The sequence below is a fragment of the Chrysoperla carnea genome, chromosome 1 (genome assembly GCF_905475395.1).
Source record: "Chrysoperla carnea chromosome 1, inChrCarn1.1, whole genome shotgun sequence".
Lineage (NCBI taxonomy): Eukaryota > Metazoa > Arthropoda > Insecta > Neuroptera > Chrysopidae > Chrysoperla > Chrysoperla carnea.
The window spans coordinates 29,954,593-29,971,435 of NC_058337.1; the positions used below are offsets into that span (position 1 = coordinate 29,954,593).

The following is a 16,843-nucleotide window of genomic DNA, read 5'->3' on the forward strand; positions in this document are numbered from 1 at the left end:
TTCACAAATATAAATTTAATCAGATATCTTATAGCTCCAGCTATGTGACTCTTAAAATAAAATTATTTGGGTCGGGTTGCTTATTATGTTCAATACACCTAAGTGATTAAATATTTATTTTAGTGTATTTCGAGTAGGACACCCTATATTATCTTATTATATTATTTAAAAAAATTTTTGTTACATGCATTTTTATTAAAACTTCCATATTGTTTTTATTTAGAAAAAAGGTGTCATTATACCGAAAGCCTTAATTTAATTTATTTTCATCAAAAATTAATTTAAGACTAGAAAAATTTTTCGAAAAAGTTTCATCTAAATTTTTCAAATTGATTTTAAATGAGTTCTGATTAAATATACCATAACTATACACATAGCAGTAATTAGAGAACCAAGCAGTATCTACAAGCTTTATGATAGGTTTATGATGGATATTGTTATTAACTTATTTAATTAAATAAATACTTATTAGGATTTATAGTTTTTAAATATTATATTTCAATTGAATTATAATTTAAGTACATATTTTGTTCATGAAGACATGCCACTGTCGAACAATTACAAAAAATAAATTTATATTATTCTTCTTCAGTTTCATTCAACAGAGTCGTAAATTTAAATGGTTCAAATGCGTAGCCTTCACCTGCGTAAAATTTACTCATAAATTCCACCCTAAAAACGATAAAAAATATATTATTTGTATATTATTGACCATTTTCTGTATAACAATAAAAAAAATTTACCAATGTAAACGTAAAGTATGTAAAAATGCTGATAAACCTTCCATCACAACGAGTATAGCTAAACTAAAGAATGCCCAAGCAGCAAATATAAAATATAAGACCACAGCTCCGGTATATAATTCTCCTTTCAATCCCATTGATAATACCATGGTCCATAATACTTCCGACAATTCTGAAGAGAATAAATTAAGTAATAACAATGTTAGTTTTAGTTCCACTTACTCCCAAGAAAGAAAAGCTAAATATTGAAAAAAAACTAGATTGATTCATCCACATGACATTAGCTGCAGTTACCCATAGAGTACAAATTCTCAGTCTATGTGCAAAATTCTAATGTAAGCTTTCGAAAAACAAATATCTTACAGTTTAGCCTCTTTAAAACAGATGAACAGAAAGCCAATTGTTTTACCAATTTCATGTTTTTTTTTTCGAAATGATTTTTAACTATTTCTGATGAAAATCCATTCATATGCTTCAGGGTCATTTGTTATTTTCTAAAAGTTATGTACGAATCTCAAGAATAAAACAAATCCGAAAAGGCAGTTTATGTATTGGTTGGTTTCAAATGTTTAATTTGATTTGATTTATTTGATCAAACTATAACAAGATTTGCTTTAGATAGAAATAGTTCTATCAAGGCAAATTCAAAACAATTATTTATACTGAAACAAGATTTTGCTCTGCTTTGCTCTAGACATATCATCTAGAGCAGTTTCTCTATTCAGTATACTGAAATAGATCATATTAATCTAGATAAACCTCCTTACTTCTATTCACATTAAAACTACTTTTTTATTATACGCTCTCTAACTAGACAGCAGAGAAAATTTACTAATAGAGAGCTCAACATGGTAGAGTTAGCTAGACCAAATCGCGCTCTAATTAAATCAAATCTAGCTACAGTGCACTTATTACGTGATTGAGTGTAGCAAACCTAAGTAAGTCTGATTAGCCAAATACGGAACATTTACCTTTACGGTACACATAATAAGTGAAATTTACAAAACTTAAATAGCCCCCGAAAAATTTTTCAGGTTCGGAGCCCTAAACTCAGAATTGAAACGGATTTAAAAGGCTTAACTCCAAATGAACCGATTCTGAGGATCATTGCCTATTTTTAGTTCTTTCGGGTACGCAACCCTAAACTCGCACTGGAAACATAGCTAAGAACACTTCCCATTAAATTACCTTTCAAATGAAACAAAAAATCCCAATCAGTTCATCCGTTTAGGCGTTACCATGCAACAGACAGACACGGGGGTTCGGGGTTTAAAAAATGATTGAAATGGTTTTTCACTTCAAAAATGAATAAATGGATGTTTAAAATGGATAATTTTATTTATTACCATTCAAATTTAAATGCGCTTCATCAGTTAAAATGATTATTTTCAAAAAATCGACATTCTCTTCACTTTGCTCCATTACCCGTTTAACGAATTGCCGGTGCTTTGAGTGTTTAAGCTCCTGATAAAGCTAAATCTTGTAATCTTGTACGAGTGATGACGAAGATCTTTCGTTTAAATTCTCGCTTACAGCAGCAATGTTTTTAAGACTGATAACGACGGCGTAAAAGGAGACTTACTGTCAATAATTGACCCAGTTTCTTCACATTTATTGGCCAGTCTTCGAATTGTTCGACACATTGGGTGCATTTTCTGTCTTAGCGTCACTTTTCCCATTTTTGCCATGGATTTCACAATCATAACGTGTTATTTTTTGTGCCATGCTTCATTTCAATAATTGGAACAACCACGGAACAATGCACGGAAAATAATTACACAAAATAGTGCACTCTTATTGAAACTCCCTTTACAAGTACAACAAATACCTAAATTTTAAATCCGAAAAGTTTTTAATACCGAAACTAATCAAAATGGATTCAGGCATGCTCATAATTTTCATTGAAAATTAATGACCGAATTTTTCGAAATTACAGTAGGTATTTACTTCCCTTACTTTGCACAGCGAAATTATTTTATTATACAAATAAACTTACGTGCATGTGCCAACGATAACGCCCACAAACGTAAATATGATGCTGTATGCGAAATTGCATTCAAACAAAATTCAATTGTGTGAATGCCTTGATTAATCCATACTTCAGCCATTGGTAAATCGTCATGACCATGCGCTCCGCCAGCTGATGCCGCTGGTGCAGAACTATCCTGAGAATTTAAAGCTGTTGATGTTAACTCGATACCATTTTCATGTCGATTGTACTGTTTAAAATTATAAATGAACTTAATAAAAAGCAACGGGTGAGGTACTTGTTTTAAAAATAGACTGGCTTTTTAAATGACTTTAAACCCACAGCTTATCAAAACAGTTTTAATATTCCAGGGAATTTTACTTCTTTGATATGCACACTCACTCATATCTGTAAATCTCTTTAAAAACTATAAAGAAGTCGAAGCATTCAACGTATAATAACGGAATATGCTTAAGCGAAAACGATATATTTTCAACTACGTGAAAATTTAAAATAGCTTGGTAATGGACCTTGGCATAAGTCTTGAAGTCTGGTGTCATGAGTAAAAATTTATGATGATTCAAATTATTTTTGTGAATTGTTTTTGTAATTCATCCTGTATTTGGGATAGAAGCAAATTTTAAAATTTTTTACAAACCTTTTGAGCATTTTTTCTTCTGTGCATAATAATTAAGGGCTTTCCACATAACATAATTGGAACACTAATTAATGCGAGTGCAAGTATAACGTATTGAAAATACTTTTGGTTTGCATACATGTAACCATCACCGCAACCCTCGGAAACGTCTGGCGGACTTTGTAAAAACATCCCAATGAATAAAATTAAAATTGATGGAGCACATCCAGCACCGTTTATTTGTTCTAAAATCAATTTTTATATTCAATATTTTGAAAACTTTATTGAAAACTTTCAGAAGATTCTGACGTGGAACTCTTTTCAATAGAATTATATAAAGTATATATAATCATATATTCGAATAAATGCGTTATAATTCTATTGAATATGGAAGAATCAATCTAAAGCAAAATTTTAAGGTCAATCACTACTCCTGGACATGCTTTCATTTTTCCAAAGGTACCAAAAACTGTTTAAAGAATGAAAAATTGAAGCGAGTCTGCTCTCTATCAGTCCACAACATTTTTCTAAGCATGCTTCATTTTAAATAGCTACATGTGGCTCGCAAGAAAATTTTATCCTTGGTCTTCTCCAATTTTTAGCTTTAAGCTAAGTTCATTATTTTCTCAATGTCTATATCCACACCCTCTTTCATACAATTTCGAATACCTTGTTCCAAAATTTATGAACACCAGTTTTCCAATGCCAGACATCGACAAAGTAGCTGCCCTATCGTTTTTTTAAGCAGTTGCTTCATCTATCGAGAAATCCCCGGGGTATGCAATATCAAATAATTAAAAGTAGAATTTACCATTAAAAACACTGTATTTAAACCATTTAAAAAAGATCATAAAAACTAAATATAAAATTAGGCAGGATAAAAATACTACGTGCGGTATAAATTCTACCAAAATTTCAGACCATCTTTTGAAATGCCTAAAAAGAAAAAAATACGTTTATACGTTAGAATTAAAAAAATCTCTTAGTAGTAAACTGAGGATATTAGAGAAAGCCCGTTTTTCAACACACTTATATTCGATTTTCTCGGTTAAATAATTTCATACCAGCCACTTAAGTTGTTAATTTTTAGTATCTAGCAATTTTGTTTACTGGAGTCTAAAATGTGGAGTATAAAAACAATTTGAGGTGAAATTGAAATTAAAGGATAATAATATACAGACAAACCTTGTTTTTGGATTCAAACACAAAATTTTTGCTATTACTTTGAGTTTTGTACTAAATAAAAATTGCATTCGATATTTGCAGAACCAGCTAGCGCTAGAGGTAGCAAATGGAGCAACTTCAATCTATAACAAATATTTGCCACTTATTAAAAAGTATGGGCAATACTAAAGCATTAATAATAGAAGCAAATCATACTTGAAAAATGTGTATCGATGAATGTATTTCATTAATTTTCTTCACGCCAACTAATTGAAATTAAATACATTAAAAAACATTCTTAGATACCCTATTTAAATACTTTACTAGTAATTAATAGGAAATATTCATGTATTTTTTTTATATTTTTAATTCATTGTTACACCGTTATTGTAAAAAATATAAATACTGTTTAAAAAAGCTGCAATTAAGTGTAAAAAAATTTTTAAAATAGAGAATAATTTTAAGATGTTTAAACGCAGTCCTTTTGGCGCTCTCTGTTGATGGCGTATTAATATGTGAGTTATCAATTGGTGGCAGTTCAATGTACTGTTTACTACAGGTAATACCATACAATATAAGAGCTATTAATATCATACAGTATGTCCATAAGTCTGACAAGCCACATACTATGACGTCACGTCTGTTTTAAAATTTGAATTTCCGTTTTAGAAATTTGAATTTCTCTCACTGAATTTGTACTTTTATTAATTAATTTTAAGTAATTAAATAGATATTAATTACTAAAATAATGGTTTAGTTCAAATGTCAAGACAATAAATGTTTGGGAAAAAAAATTTGAATCAAATTTAAATTTCATAAATATGCCCTATTGTATGTTATTTAAATGAAGAATATAAAAAAATAGCCTATCGATATCTGCCTCATTTAATTGATTATGGTGTGAAGTTATAAATGTTTCGGGGGGATGGTCCTAAATTTGATTCTGTACTAAACAAAAATCGCAATTGAAAAAGTTCGATTGAATAAAATAACTTACACAATATTAACCAATGTCATACAGATACCAAACAACATATGAACAATAGCAATAATTATAGCCATTTTCATTTTATACGAATTAGAAAATATTAATTTGTTATCAGCCAATTGCCAAACAGGATCTATACCATACACATATGGTGTACCTTTGTACGCAAAATCTGGGTAAAACGTTATACCGCCTGATCCAGTGTTATTTAATATTTCTGTTGCACTAAAATAATTTTGCCATCTTGAACCAAAAATATTCATTGATTTTGCGAAAATATCATTGTACACAAAGCCCGTATACATTGAGAATGCACCCATTAATAATATTATATAACGCCCAGCAAAGTATATATTCCATATTTCATTAGTGGATTTTTTTTTCAAAAAGTAGTCCTCACGTAGAACCATAAATAATGCAAATAGGAACATTATTAAACCATGACCCAAATCACCAAACATAACAGCGAATAAAAATGGAAATGTAATTATTGAGTATAAAGCTACAACAATAAAGATTTGATTAAGAATTTGAAGATTTGAAGCCAAGCGTTTTCTAAGGTGATTGGCTGTACAGTGTTTTTTTAGATTATTGTCCTTAATTCAAAAATATTCTGTTAATGCCTTGATCGAAAAAATATTTAAAAAAGAGATTTTGTAGTTTACCAGAATTCGCATCATTTAACAAAATCCAGGAGATTAATTACAGATCACTTCAATATAAAGTTTTCATTTTTGATCGTTGGAGGGTATTGGACGAAAATAAATAAAAGCACAATGTCTCAACTTAACTCATTCAGAAAATTTTACTCATTTAATGAGTTTGAATTATTGCCTCTATCTATTTTTTAAATAAAGACGGAACCCAAAGACTTACTAAATTATATTTATTCCAATAATTTAATGTCCGTATTTCCTAATGTTTCAAATGTATTTACGTATATATTTAACACTGTCTGTGACAATAGCAGAAGGCAAAAGATCCTTTTCAAAATTGAAATTAATCAAAAACTACTTATGATCAACCATGACTCAAGAAAGATTGACAAATTTGGCCATAGTAAGTATCGAATTAAATGTAGATTACAAAACAGACGAAATCATTAAAAATTTTAAACTAGTGAAATTGTTTTTTGACGTTCAAAAATGTACCTAGTGCTATTGTAGGGTAGGTTAGGTAAGGTTATATTGCCTGTACACGAAGGATACACTTAGGCTATAGAGCCCATGGTGATACCATATGTGTTGATAATTTCATTTATCAGCTCCTTATTTATTTTCAAAGGCTGTGTGCACCTCTTCATGCATATACCATGCACTACACCAGCCCATCACAACTATTAGTTAAATTAATTTTTGTGGTGAGCGCGGGAATCGAACCCGCTACCACATTTAATATTATGACACACCTAGTTCATCCATATTAAATAAGTGTCATCGAAGCGTTACTCTATTTATTGTACATCGATAAGAATTGTGGTAAACCATTGATAAAGGGAAACCCTACGAAAAAGGTGGTTTTCCTCGAGAATATTCTAGTAAACTCAAGAGAGATTTTCAGGAGCTAGGGTGAGAGTCTACTGATTTCAAAATGAGTTCAGAACTTCTGAACGCTTGTTAATAGACGGAAAAATTATCACTTTCTTGGTAAACCACTAGATTTCTGAAGAGAGATCACCATCCATAGATCCGATTAAAGCATACTTTCTCAAGAAATGCTATTATTAATTTATGTAAGTAAATTAATATCTTCAACGAGTTAACATTTTCTAATATAGCTGATAAAAAAGAATTTTAAAATTGAGACTGCAATCACAACTATTTGCAACACTTCAATTTTTACTTTACCTGGATTAGCTTCCCGATATGATGCAATTCCATATGCATCAATAATATTTTGGAAACCTTTGGTAAAACGATTGGTGCGATGAAACGTTGGAGGAATTTCACTTGTATTAATAATATTTAAAAATGAAGCAATTGAACACCCCGAAGTGTTCTGAAACAAATAAGCCATTAGCTCCGGCGTTATTCACTCTATGATGTTTGGGTATCAAATGTGCAAATCATATGCAAATATGCTTTTCTTGTAGAGGGAACTTTATTCCGAAAGGCGGAATTTGTGCCGACGAAAAAATCAAACGATACTGGAAACAAAACTTTTTGCCCATTTTGCATATAATTGACTTTAACCCATCTGTTTATCCCTGGATAATACTAAGAAAATGGCCAATCAAAGCAACCGTTGTATTGTAGAAAAGTTGCTTACAGTTTTCATATTTTATACCGAAACGAACACGAGCTGAGACAATTAAACTATAATTTATTTTTGTGAAAACTTACAGATCCAATGCGTAAAGCTTCTTGCACAGTTGGTAAATCATTTACTGGAGCCCAACATTCTCCAATCAAACACTTTTTTGTAACATCATCATTAAACATATTTAATGTATGATAAATCGCCTTCATCTTACGCACCATAACCGTCCAGGTTTGCAGTTCTTTTGATACGGATACCAATACACGTGAACGATGATCTTGTGTTTGATTTAATACCGTGGCTAAATCTTGTATACGTGTTTTGATATCTTGTAACATGGTTGAACGTTCTTTTTCTGTATCCGGTACTGGATACAATGATGCACGAAAACCAGAACATATTTTCAATACCCGCGATTTTAATTGTTCTCCTTGGAAAAATGCTACAAATACTGTTTTATAAAGTTCATTGCCCTGTAAAAGAAATATTAATCAATGAAGTTATCCATAGATGCTTATTGTCCCCAATATTATTCACAGCAAAACACGATCACATCAAGAAAAAAGAAAATTTAGGAGAAAGTGAACAGGTTTGTAGGTGATTCAATAATATCTAGAAGTCAGTTAACTCTTTAGTATCAATGCGTCCAAAGAGCTTTTCAGACATTCCACAAAAAAATTAAGTCGAATTGAATGGGTCATACCTTAGCCGACCAATTGGGTAACTTAACTGGTATATCTTGTTCGACAAGAAACAAATAAACGCAAAGGTGAAAAAAGTTTCAAAGCCTACTTTTTATATAAGGAAAGTAAAGAAATGCACTTACAGTGATTGGATCTTCAAATGGTTTATCTAATGGTACTTGTCGTAGAAAAACATTACCACGAGATACCCGCCATAACATACGCTCAAATGCTGGTATACGTTCACGCTCCACCATGCCAGCAACAAAACCAAGTCGGCCTCGATTAACAAGTGAATCTTCGTCAACTAAAGTTCTTGATACAACAGACTCTCCACGCATACGACCACTTTGTTCTTGTTCTAATTGACTTTTTTCTAACACATGTTGCATTTCACACAATTCCAAGTATGATGATTTTAAATTACGTGCGTTTTGACTTAATTCCACAATATCACTTTCGGTTTTCTCTAAACGTGCTTCTAAATTAATCATATCCCTTGGATTTGGAGCACGTGGTAATTCTGTTAATTCTGGAATATTTACACCATCTTTATTCATTTCAGCTTCAAAATATCGTAATTGGCGTTCCATTTCATCACAACGCTTCACTTCTGTAGCATATTTACGTTGAAATGAATTTATTGTTTCGTTTAACTGAAAGTAAATACATAATGATTTAACAACATTCTATCCTCTGGGTCCATAATTCTATAATTTTTCTATCTCTCTCCCCTACGTTATGAAGCACTTAGATAAAATGCAAGTTGATACGCCGAGGTGTGTTAAAACTTAAGATGCAGGTTATCACTATCATATTTGTTATCGTGGTGCGTCTCAACTACACTATACTACGTCTTAATTCATCAAGCTATCTGTGTCTTAACTTTCGTTCTGTCTTAAGATCTGCAGTTTTTGCTTAGTTACAAAAAGAAAATCATAAGGTTTGCGTTCTTGTGAAAAACTTTAGCAACATTCTAAAACTTTAGTATGCCAAGAAAGCTCAAGCTGGAGAGATTATTCTACTTCTTGTGAAGTTATCATTTTTGAATCCACTAATATTTCCATATTATTCTTATGATCGGTAAAATTAATATTTTTTTAATACAATAAATTGCGTTTCATAAGCCTTGTCAAGTCTACGTCTTAAGTTTTTACAATTGTAGCTTAAATTCTAAGTTAAATTAGCCACTATATTCGATATAGACTTTAATAAAAATAATATTTGTATAGTTATCTAATATTGAGGCCGATTTAGGTTGCCCCTTAAACTTTACTATACAGTTGTTCCTAAGGACGCAAATTATAACGCAAGTTTGCAGCTCTAATTAACTTCAAAATAACGTGAGATAAAATCAACGTGGGTGGGAAAAAATGCAGGCGTTAATCTAATCTTTATAAATTACAAGTGGGTAGAAGTATATGAAATGCTATTTTCAGAAATTTGCAATTATTTCAAAAATGCTTTCCAATATTTGAACTTGATATTATATAATTCCAACTCAATAAAAATTAATTTGTGAAATTAGTACAAAAAAATCAATACTTTAAAGTTTAATACTTGCATACAAATGACTTTATCAAATCAATAAATCCTTGAACATTTGGTCAATGATATGCGCCATTTTATTAAAACTACATAAAATATTTATTATACTTACATCACGAAATTGAACAATTCCAGCTTCACCCAATTCTGAAATAGTTGAATAAGCTGCTTCCGGTTGGATGAATAATTGGCACAAGACCATCTCCTCACTACGTATCATTGAACCCATTGCTTTGCCGGGTGTTAAAGATTGTTCTGGTGTTTCAATTCGGCTATAAGCAGTTGTTTCTAAAAATACAAATTTAAAAATAAAATTTATTTATACAAATTATTATTAATTTATTAGAAAAACCAAACGTTTATGTACCGAAACAGTTCATTCTCAAATTATTACGAAAAAAATGATTAATTTGAAATTAAATAAAGTGCTTTTGAATAAATAAAAAAATCACTTTACCTATTATTTATCATATCACTGATTAGACCATACAAATCTATTAATTATTTTGACGTAATGTTTAAACAAATTAAATTAAAATTATTGAAAGAAAAAATATCTGACTCGGTATAAACCGTGGAATATCACGATTTTTTTAAATCATGAATACATACTTGAAACTTCGTTAATGGCTTCCATTTGACGAGTCTACCAAACTTCCCTGTACAATATTTTTTTTGAATAGGTTCTTTTTCAAATGATCATGATGACCTCATATTTGAGTTATCGTTTTGAAAAAACGTAACAGAAAATTTGTCGTACACTATGACCATGTGATAACATTAATTAAACAATTAGGCAAAAGTGAACCGTGTACGTAGTCAAAAGCAAAAATACTTAAGTACGGCATGTTCGAAGTGATATACAAGCTCCCCGGTATTAAATATTTCATAATTATTAATATTATCAAGTCGTCATAGTGTCCGACAAATTCCTTACTGCGTTTTTTCAGAACGATAACTCAAATACGAAGTCATCATGCTCATTTGAATCGCAGTCTTTTCGAAAAAAAATCGTAGAGAAAAGTTTGGTAGACTCGTCAAAAGAAGTCACTCTCGAAGTTTCAAGTATGTATTTATAATTTTAAAAAACCCTTTGTGTCCCACGGTCTAGTACTCCCCATTCACCATACAATTTGAATTGCAATTAATTTTAATGAAAAATTAATATCTGGCGTGAGATCATAATTGTGGATACTCATACAACTTCCGCTTTCACCAATCGTTAATACGGAGAATTAATTTACGCTTCTGAATATATTTTATAAACAAAACTGTAAATCACCACTATTATCTACGTCGTTATAAAAGTTTGCGAGAATCATAAATTAGGTACTTGGCAGTTTACGAACTCTCTATGACTAGATGATATAGTATTGTGATTACTTCACTAATATTTTGTGTACATGTGCTATTGAACTCTTACTTAATGAAATTCTCTCAGTAGCGGGAGTGTCGGAGCTTCAAATTGGTGAAAATCCGTTTTGATGTTGTTTTAACAGAAAGATCATCGAATATAGAATGGTAAATCATTTTCTCCGACATTCAATAAATAAGGTGTACGTTAAATTACACTCGAAAAATTAAAATTAAACACACAATTACAAATTTTCTAGAGCCTACGAATATATATAGCCCCGCTACCGAGAAATTTTCTTATATAATAAATTCTTCTACAGGACATAAAGAAAAAAAATAAAAAGTTTCAGTTGCGAAGTTTTTTTGTTAATAGCGATTATTTTGTAACGTATTTTGGTTCTATCGAATGTTGGTATCACTACTGGTTTAAGGATGTACGAGCGCTAGGGCCATTTCGGGACTTTTTTTTTGGACTAAGTCTAAATCAACTCTGAAAATGAAAATTTTAGGGGGGGGGGCGATTATTTAAATAAATAAATAAATGACTTCAAAAATGGACATATTTAATATTGGTCTTATAGGAAAACGGTAGATGTTTTCATAGATTTCTTGTTTAAAATTTTATTGTTTCTCTATTAATTAATATTTTGTGTAACTCCTCTATATTTTCACGAAATAACGCGAATTCGGGCAAGACGTATGACAAGAGAATGTAGATGTCATACTTATGGTGTTTTGCCAGTCCTTGTCTCGCCTTGTTCGACTTCGCCAAATTCAGTTTTTGTACCCGAGTCAAAAACAACATAAGGCACACAAAAAAGTACAGAGCGAGCTTCACCTCCACATTCTCGTAATTACTTTTGTAGTTCAGTAGCTATTGTGGCTTTTCAAAAGCATTGTTATTCAAAAGTTCCTGTTATTGATAATTTGTTATTGATATTGGTTAATTTGTTAACAAACGTTTTATCAATTTACTAAATAATTGTTGCTGTTAAATTTATAAAAAAAAAAGTACAATAGCTATACACACTGAGAGCCACCACAGCGTCTGTTGCCACTTCGATGTCAGCCATAGCAATATGATAGCCGGTAAACAGAGATTTTTATTATGTAAAGAACAGAAGCCCAAATTTTTCGACTGAAATGAACCGCAAGGAATCATTTCGAAAAGATGCTCCTATATGTAAAAGTAAGTTTAAGCACCATGGCATTACAGGTTTTGTGCGCCACTGGTGAGTACAGGTGGAAATATGAAACCTCTTGGAATCTCACCCCTGCACCAGCAAATATGTACGGCGTTGGTGGCTACTAACTGTGCATATGTATTTGAAGCAAATTACATAAATGCCGTACAGAAATAAATCCGGTAACTTCGACAAATTTCAGAATGGGCTTTTGGTCTGATACTCAGAATTAAAAAACCTTTCGCTATTAGGCGTTATATAGGCAATAGGATTTGGATCCGTAAAATCCAGCTATTAGGCATTATATAGGCAATAGGATTTGGATCCGTAAAATCCATTTTTGATGGTTTTAAGCTCATTCGCTCGGCCAACTTTCCGCAATCCGCATTTAAATATGGTTTTTAGGGGAAAATATGATATTCGAGAAATAGCAAATAAGTCTAAAAGGCTAAACAAATTGATTTAACGAGTAAATAAACAAAGAAAATGACCTACATCGAGTAAAGCTTTTTTTTAAGTCTACGAAACCTAACAGTACTTGCACTTAAAAGTTTAAAACGTTAAAAATAAGGAATAAAATTTTTATACAAACCGTAAACACTACCCATGGTGATTCGAGGTAATTTATACACATATATATTTTTAATTCACTGAATTACGAGAAGTTAAAAACTAAAGAATAGTTATAAATAACTAATTTAAAAAACTTAATATTATTAAAAAATAAAATAAAATATCTTAATTGTATATTCTTAGGTGTGGAGAATAGGTACTATCATTCAAAAACCGTGTGCTATTTCATTTTTGTTATCAAATCTTTGTATTTCAAAAGAAAAAATTTTATTCACTAAAATAGGTAGAAATGTGTTAGTTAATAAGTGTGTGTAGACTAAATATTATCTCACATCTTTAATTTCACGATTAGATATCAATATTTGAATTTACCTATATGATTATTAACATAAAGTAAAAATTTAAAAAGCGTTTCGTTCAAATTAAGTTAATATTAAATTAAATAGGTCAAGTAATTTTCCGAGATTTTTACCTATAATTTAATATTTACTTAATTTGAACGATAATCAGGTATGCATGTCCTCTGGGAACGTCCAAGTTGCAAAAAATCGGGAATTTTTATTTATCTGCGACTTCTGGATTTTGAAATTTTTATTATCTGCGAAAGTTATTTTTTTAAAGAATTTTCACCCAAAAAATACTTAAGTCGGATTCGTTTGATGATTGAACATGCATTCTCTGCAATGTTGGTGAGCTTTTTTTGCAATCAAATCAATCATAGAAAGCATAAAATTTATAAATATATCACACATTATAAAAACAGGTGGACCATTTAAATTTATTATGGCTAATAGCTCGCTTTTTAGTTAAGCAAAAAACATAATTTAAACAAAAGTTGCAGAATTTTATGGGGGACATGTGGATCTCCTGGTTGCTTTAACAGTTAATTTAGATCCTAAATGATAAGAAATAAAGTAGAAAAGTATATACCCAGTTAATTTGGCCATGATATCTCCTTGCCTTTATTGGCCAGAATTGTCCCTCTTGCCTTAGAGTTTCCTATGAAATAAGATCTTTGACCTTGGAATGACCTTGAAGATCATGGTCGCGGTAGCTTTACGGTTATGTTCATGGTCAAATCAGCACCATTCATCCAAGTTCATCCATCACCATTGAATTCCCCGTCGAATAATATGTCAAATATAATGGTTTTGCAGGGGTTACGATTGCAAAATAACGTTGACCTTGAAGATCATGATCAAGGTCATGGTCAAGATAATTTTTGTAAACAATTTCCGATCTTTTCAAATCTGTACTTTTATACAAAATAAATGGATCATTTTTGTACGAAAAATTGTACTTTGGCGACAAATTTAGTCTGGGCTAGACCAAGTAAATATGACGTGACGTATCTAGTTCTTAAATTCTTCTCGCATTTATGTAGGGTCTTTCTTATACTATTCGCCGTGTATGTTATATATGTCGCAACTAACTAGCTTAATTAGTCGTTAAATTAACACCCTAGCCTTATAATTAAACGACGCGGCACTAGTAGTACAATAAATAAGCCGGAAAATGTGGAAAAGTGGTGGAACAGCTCTGATTTCAAAAAATTTTTATGATGGGTAGTTTTCTACTCCCCAAAACTTTCCAAATAATAACAGTTCAAACAAAGCAATATTTTACCTCAAAAATCGTCTCCCGAGGGTTTTTAAAGTCATTGATCATGAATCCAAATTTAAAAATCAACTGAATACGGTCGCAACCCCATTAAAACTACCCTTGAAGTGACAGAGACAAAAAATTTATTTAATTCAAAATTTTGACTCCGAAATTGTCTCTCTGCGGTTTTTGAAGTCGTTGATAATGAATTTGAGGTCAAGAAGCAACTCAATGTAGGTCCAAGCCTAGGTCGCTGATCACAAATCCTAGGTTAAAAAGTAACTTGGATGGTTGGATCCCCATTAAAACTACCCCTAGACGTGTCAATAAAAAAAATTTTGAATTTCATTTCAGAAATTGTCTCTGCAGCTTCGGAGTCGATGGTCATGAATTTTAAGTTAAAAAATTGAATGTCACACCATCCCCATCAAAACCACCACTAGAAGTGGAATATCGTATTTGGGAGCGCTGATTACGAATCCAAGGTCAAAAAGTAGATGAAGGTGGTTGCAACCCAAAAAAAAAAACTATCCCTTGAAGAGACAATGATAAACATTTAAAAAATTTAAATTTTTTATCACTTCAAGGGGTGGCTTTTAGGGGTGACCGGGAACTACATTCAGTTGCCATTTGTCCTCATATTGATGATTAACAACTCCGAAAACCGCAGAGAAACAATTTCTGAGGTGACATTCAGAATTTTCAATGTTTTTTATCATTGACTCTAGACATATCATTGACCTCGGATTCGTGATCGGCGACCCCAAAGCCCCCCCTAAAGACGATATTTGAGGAAAAATTTTAATTTTTTCTCTGTTACTTCTAATGGTGGCTTTTAGGGGTGGCTTGGAACTATATTCAGTTTTTTTTTATCATTGACACTTCTAGGGGTAGTTTCAATGGGGTTGAAACCATCCTCAATTACTTTTTGACCTTGAATTAATGAACAGCGAACCTAAAAGCTCCACAAGAGACGATTACTGAAGCAAAATTTTGAATATAATAAAGTTTTTGTTTATCACTTCCAGGGGTAGTTTTAATGGGGTTCCAACTGTATTCAGTTGCTTTTTAACCTTGAATTCATGATCAGAGACCTCAAAAACCCTCGAGAGACGATTTTCGAGTTGAAATATTGATTTGTTTTCACTGTTACTATTTGGAGTGCTTTGGGGATGGGAAAACTACCCTAATTTCTAAAAGGTCTAAGGAACACATACACAAAAAATTTTTAAAATCGGAGCTGTTCCACCACTTTTCCACATTTGATGGTATTTTCCGGCTTATTTATTGCACTATAGCGGCCTGAATGTTATTTAGGCGTAACGTCTAATACAGCATTTAATGAACTGGCTGTCGCTCCAAGTCATTTGCAAACTCTATCGATCCAAGTCATTTGCATGGCTGTTTTATAGAATGGTTGAATACAGTTCATGCCGCTTCTTGAACGGAGCCGTTTAGTAAAGAGGCCAGACTGTTTATTGATCGTTAAATTAAGAAGAACTGATTTAACGGTTTTTGAGACTAAAAACTGTAAGAATAGTATAGTAAATTATTTGCGGAAAAATATATTTGTCTGTCGTAAAAAATGGGAATCTGTAGAAAAAATATATTGTGAATTTACTGGATAAAAGCTTTCGTGATTAAAAAACTTTTTAACCTGAAAATACCCAAAATCTGAGATCAATAACTGGGATCTAGGAAAAATTTCAAATTAAAGTTTAATCGGCAAAGGGAAAAAAATGTATAGTTTCCTTTAAAAAAAGCAAAATTTTCCCTTGTTTGTTTGACCATGACGGCGTATTGGTTTAAAAAAGTATAAATATATTTTCATTTCTCCTAAAAATTCACTGATACATATTTTACGTTATGTGATATTCCATATACCGTTATCGAAATTCTCTGAATCACCGTTACAATAGTGCTGAATGGTAATTCACACTGAATTCATACTGAATTCTTAATTTTCAATTTTTAATAATAAAAAGCCAAACTTTTTTTAATTACATTCCCTAATATTCCATAGAATATTTAACAACATACATCCCTTTCGTGAACTCAAAGCAAGGTTTTGAATCAACTGAAACACTAATAACCAAACGATTGATCTCAATAGAGAGAGAAAGATAAAGTAGGCGCG

General features: G+C 31.3%; 1 protein-coding gene across 1 annotated transcript; it reads right to left on the reverse strand.

Moving 5' to 3' along the window:
* Positions 1-516: 516 nt before the first annotated feature.
* On the reverse strand, positions 517-13,245 carry LOC123303240 (V-type proton ATPase 116 kDa subunit a1-like). Its single transcript, XM_044886265.1, has 11 exons — positions 13,124-13,245; positions 10,104-10,279; positions 8,587-9,099; positions 7,844-8,233; positions 7,349-7,499; positions 5,511-6,003; positions 4,161-4,285; positions 3,371-3,594; positions 2,740-2,962; positions 744-915; positions 517-672 (listed from the first exon to the last, which is right to left on the reverse strand). Exons 1-11 carry the CDS (start codon positions 13,137-13,139, stop codon positions 579-581), a joined length of 2,577 nt encoding a protein of 858 aa, XP_044742200.1. The 5' UTR covers positions 13,140-13,245; the 3' UTR covers positions 517-578.
* Positions 13,246-16,843: the final 3,598 nt, after the last annotated feature.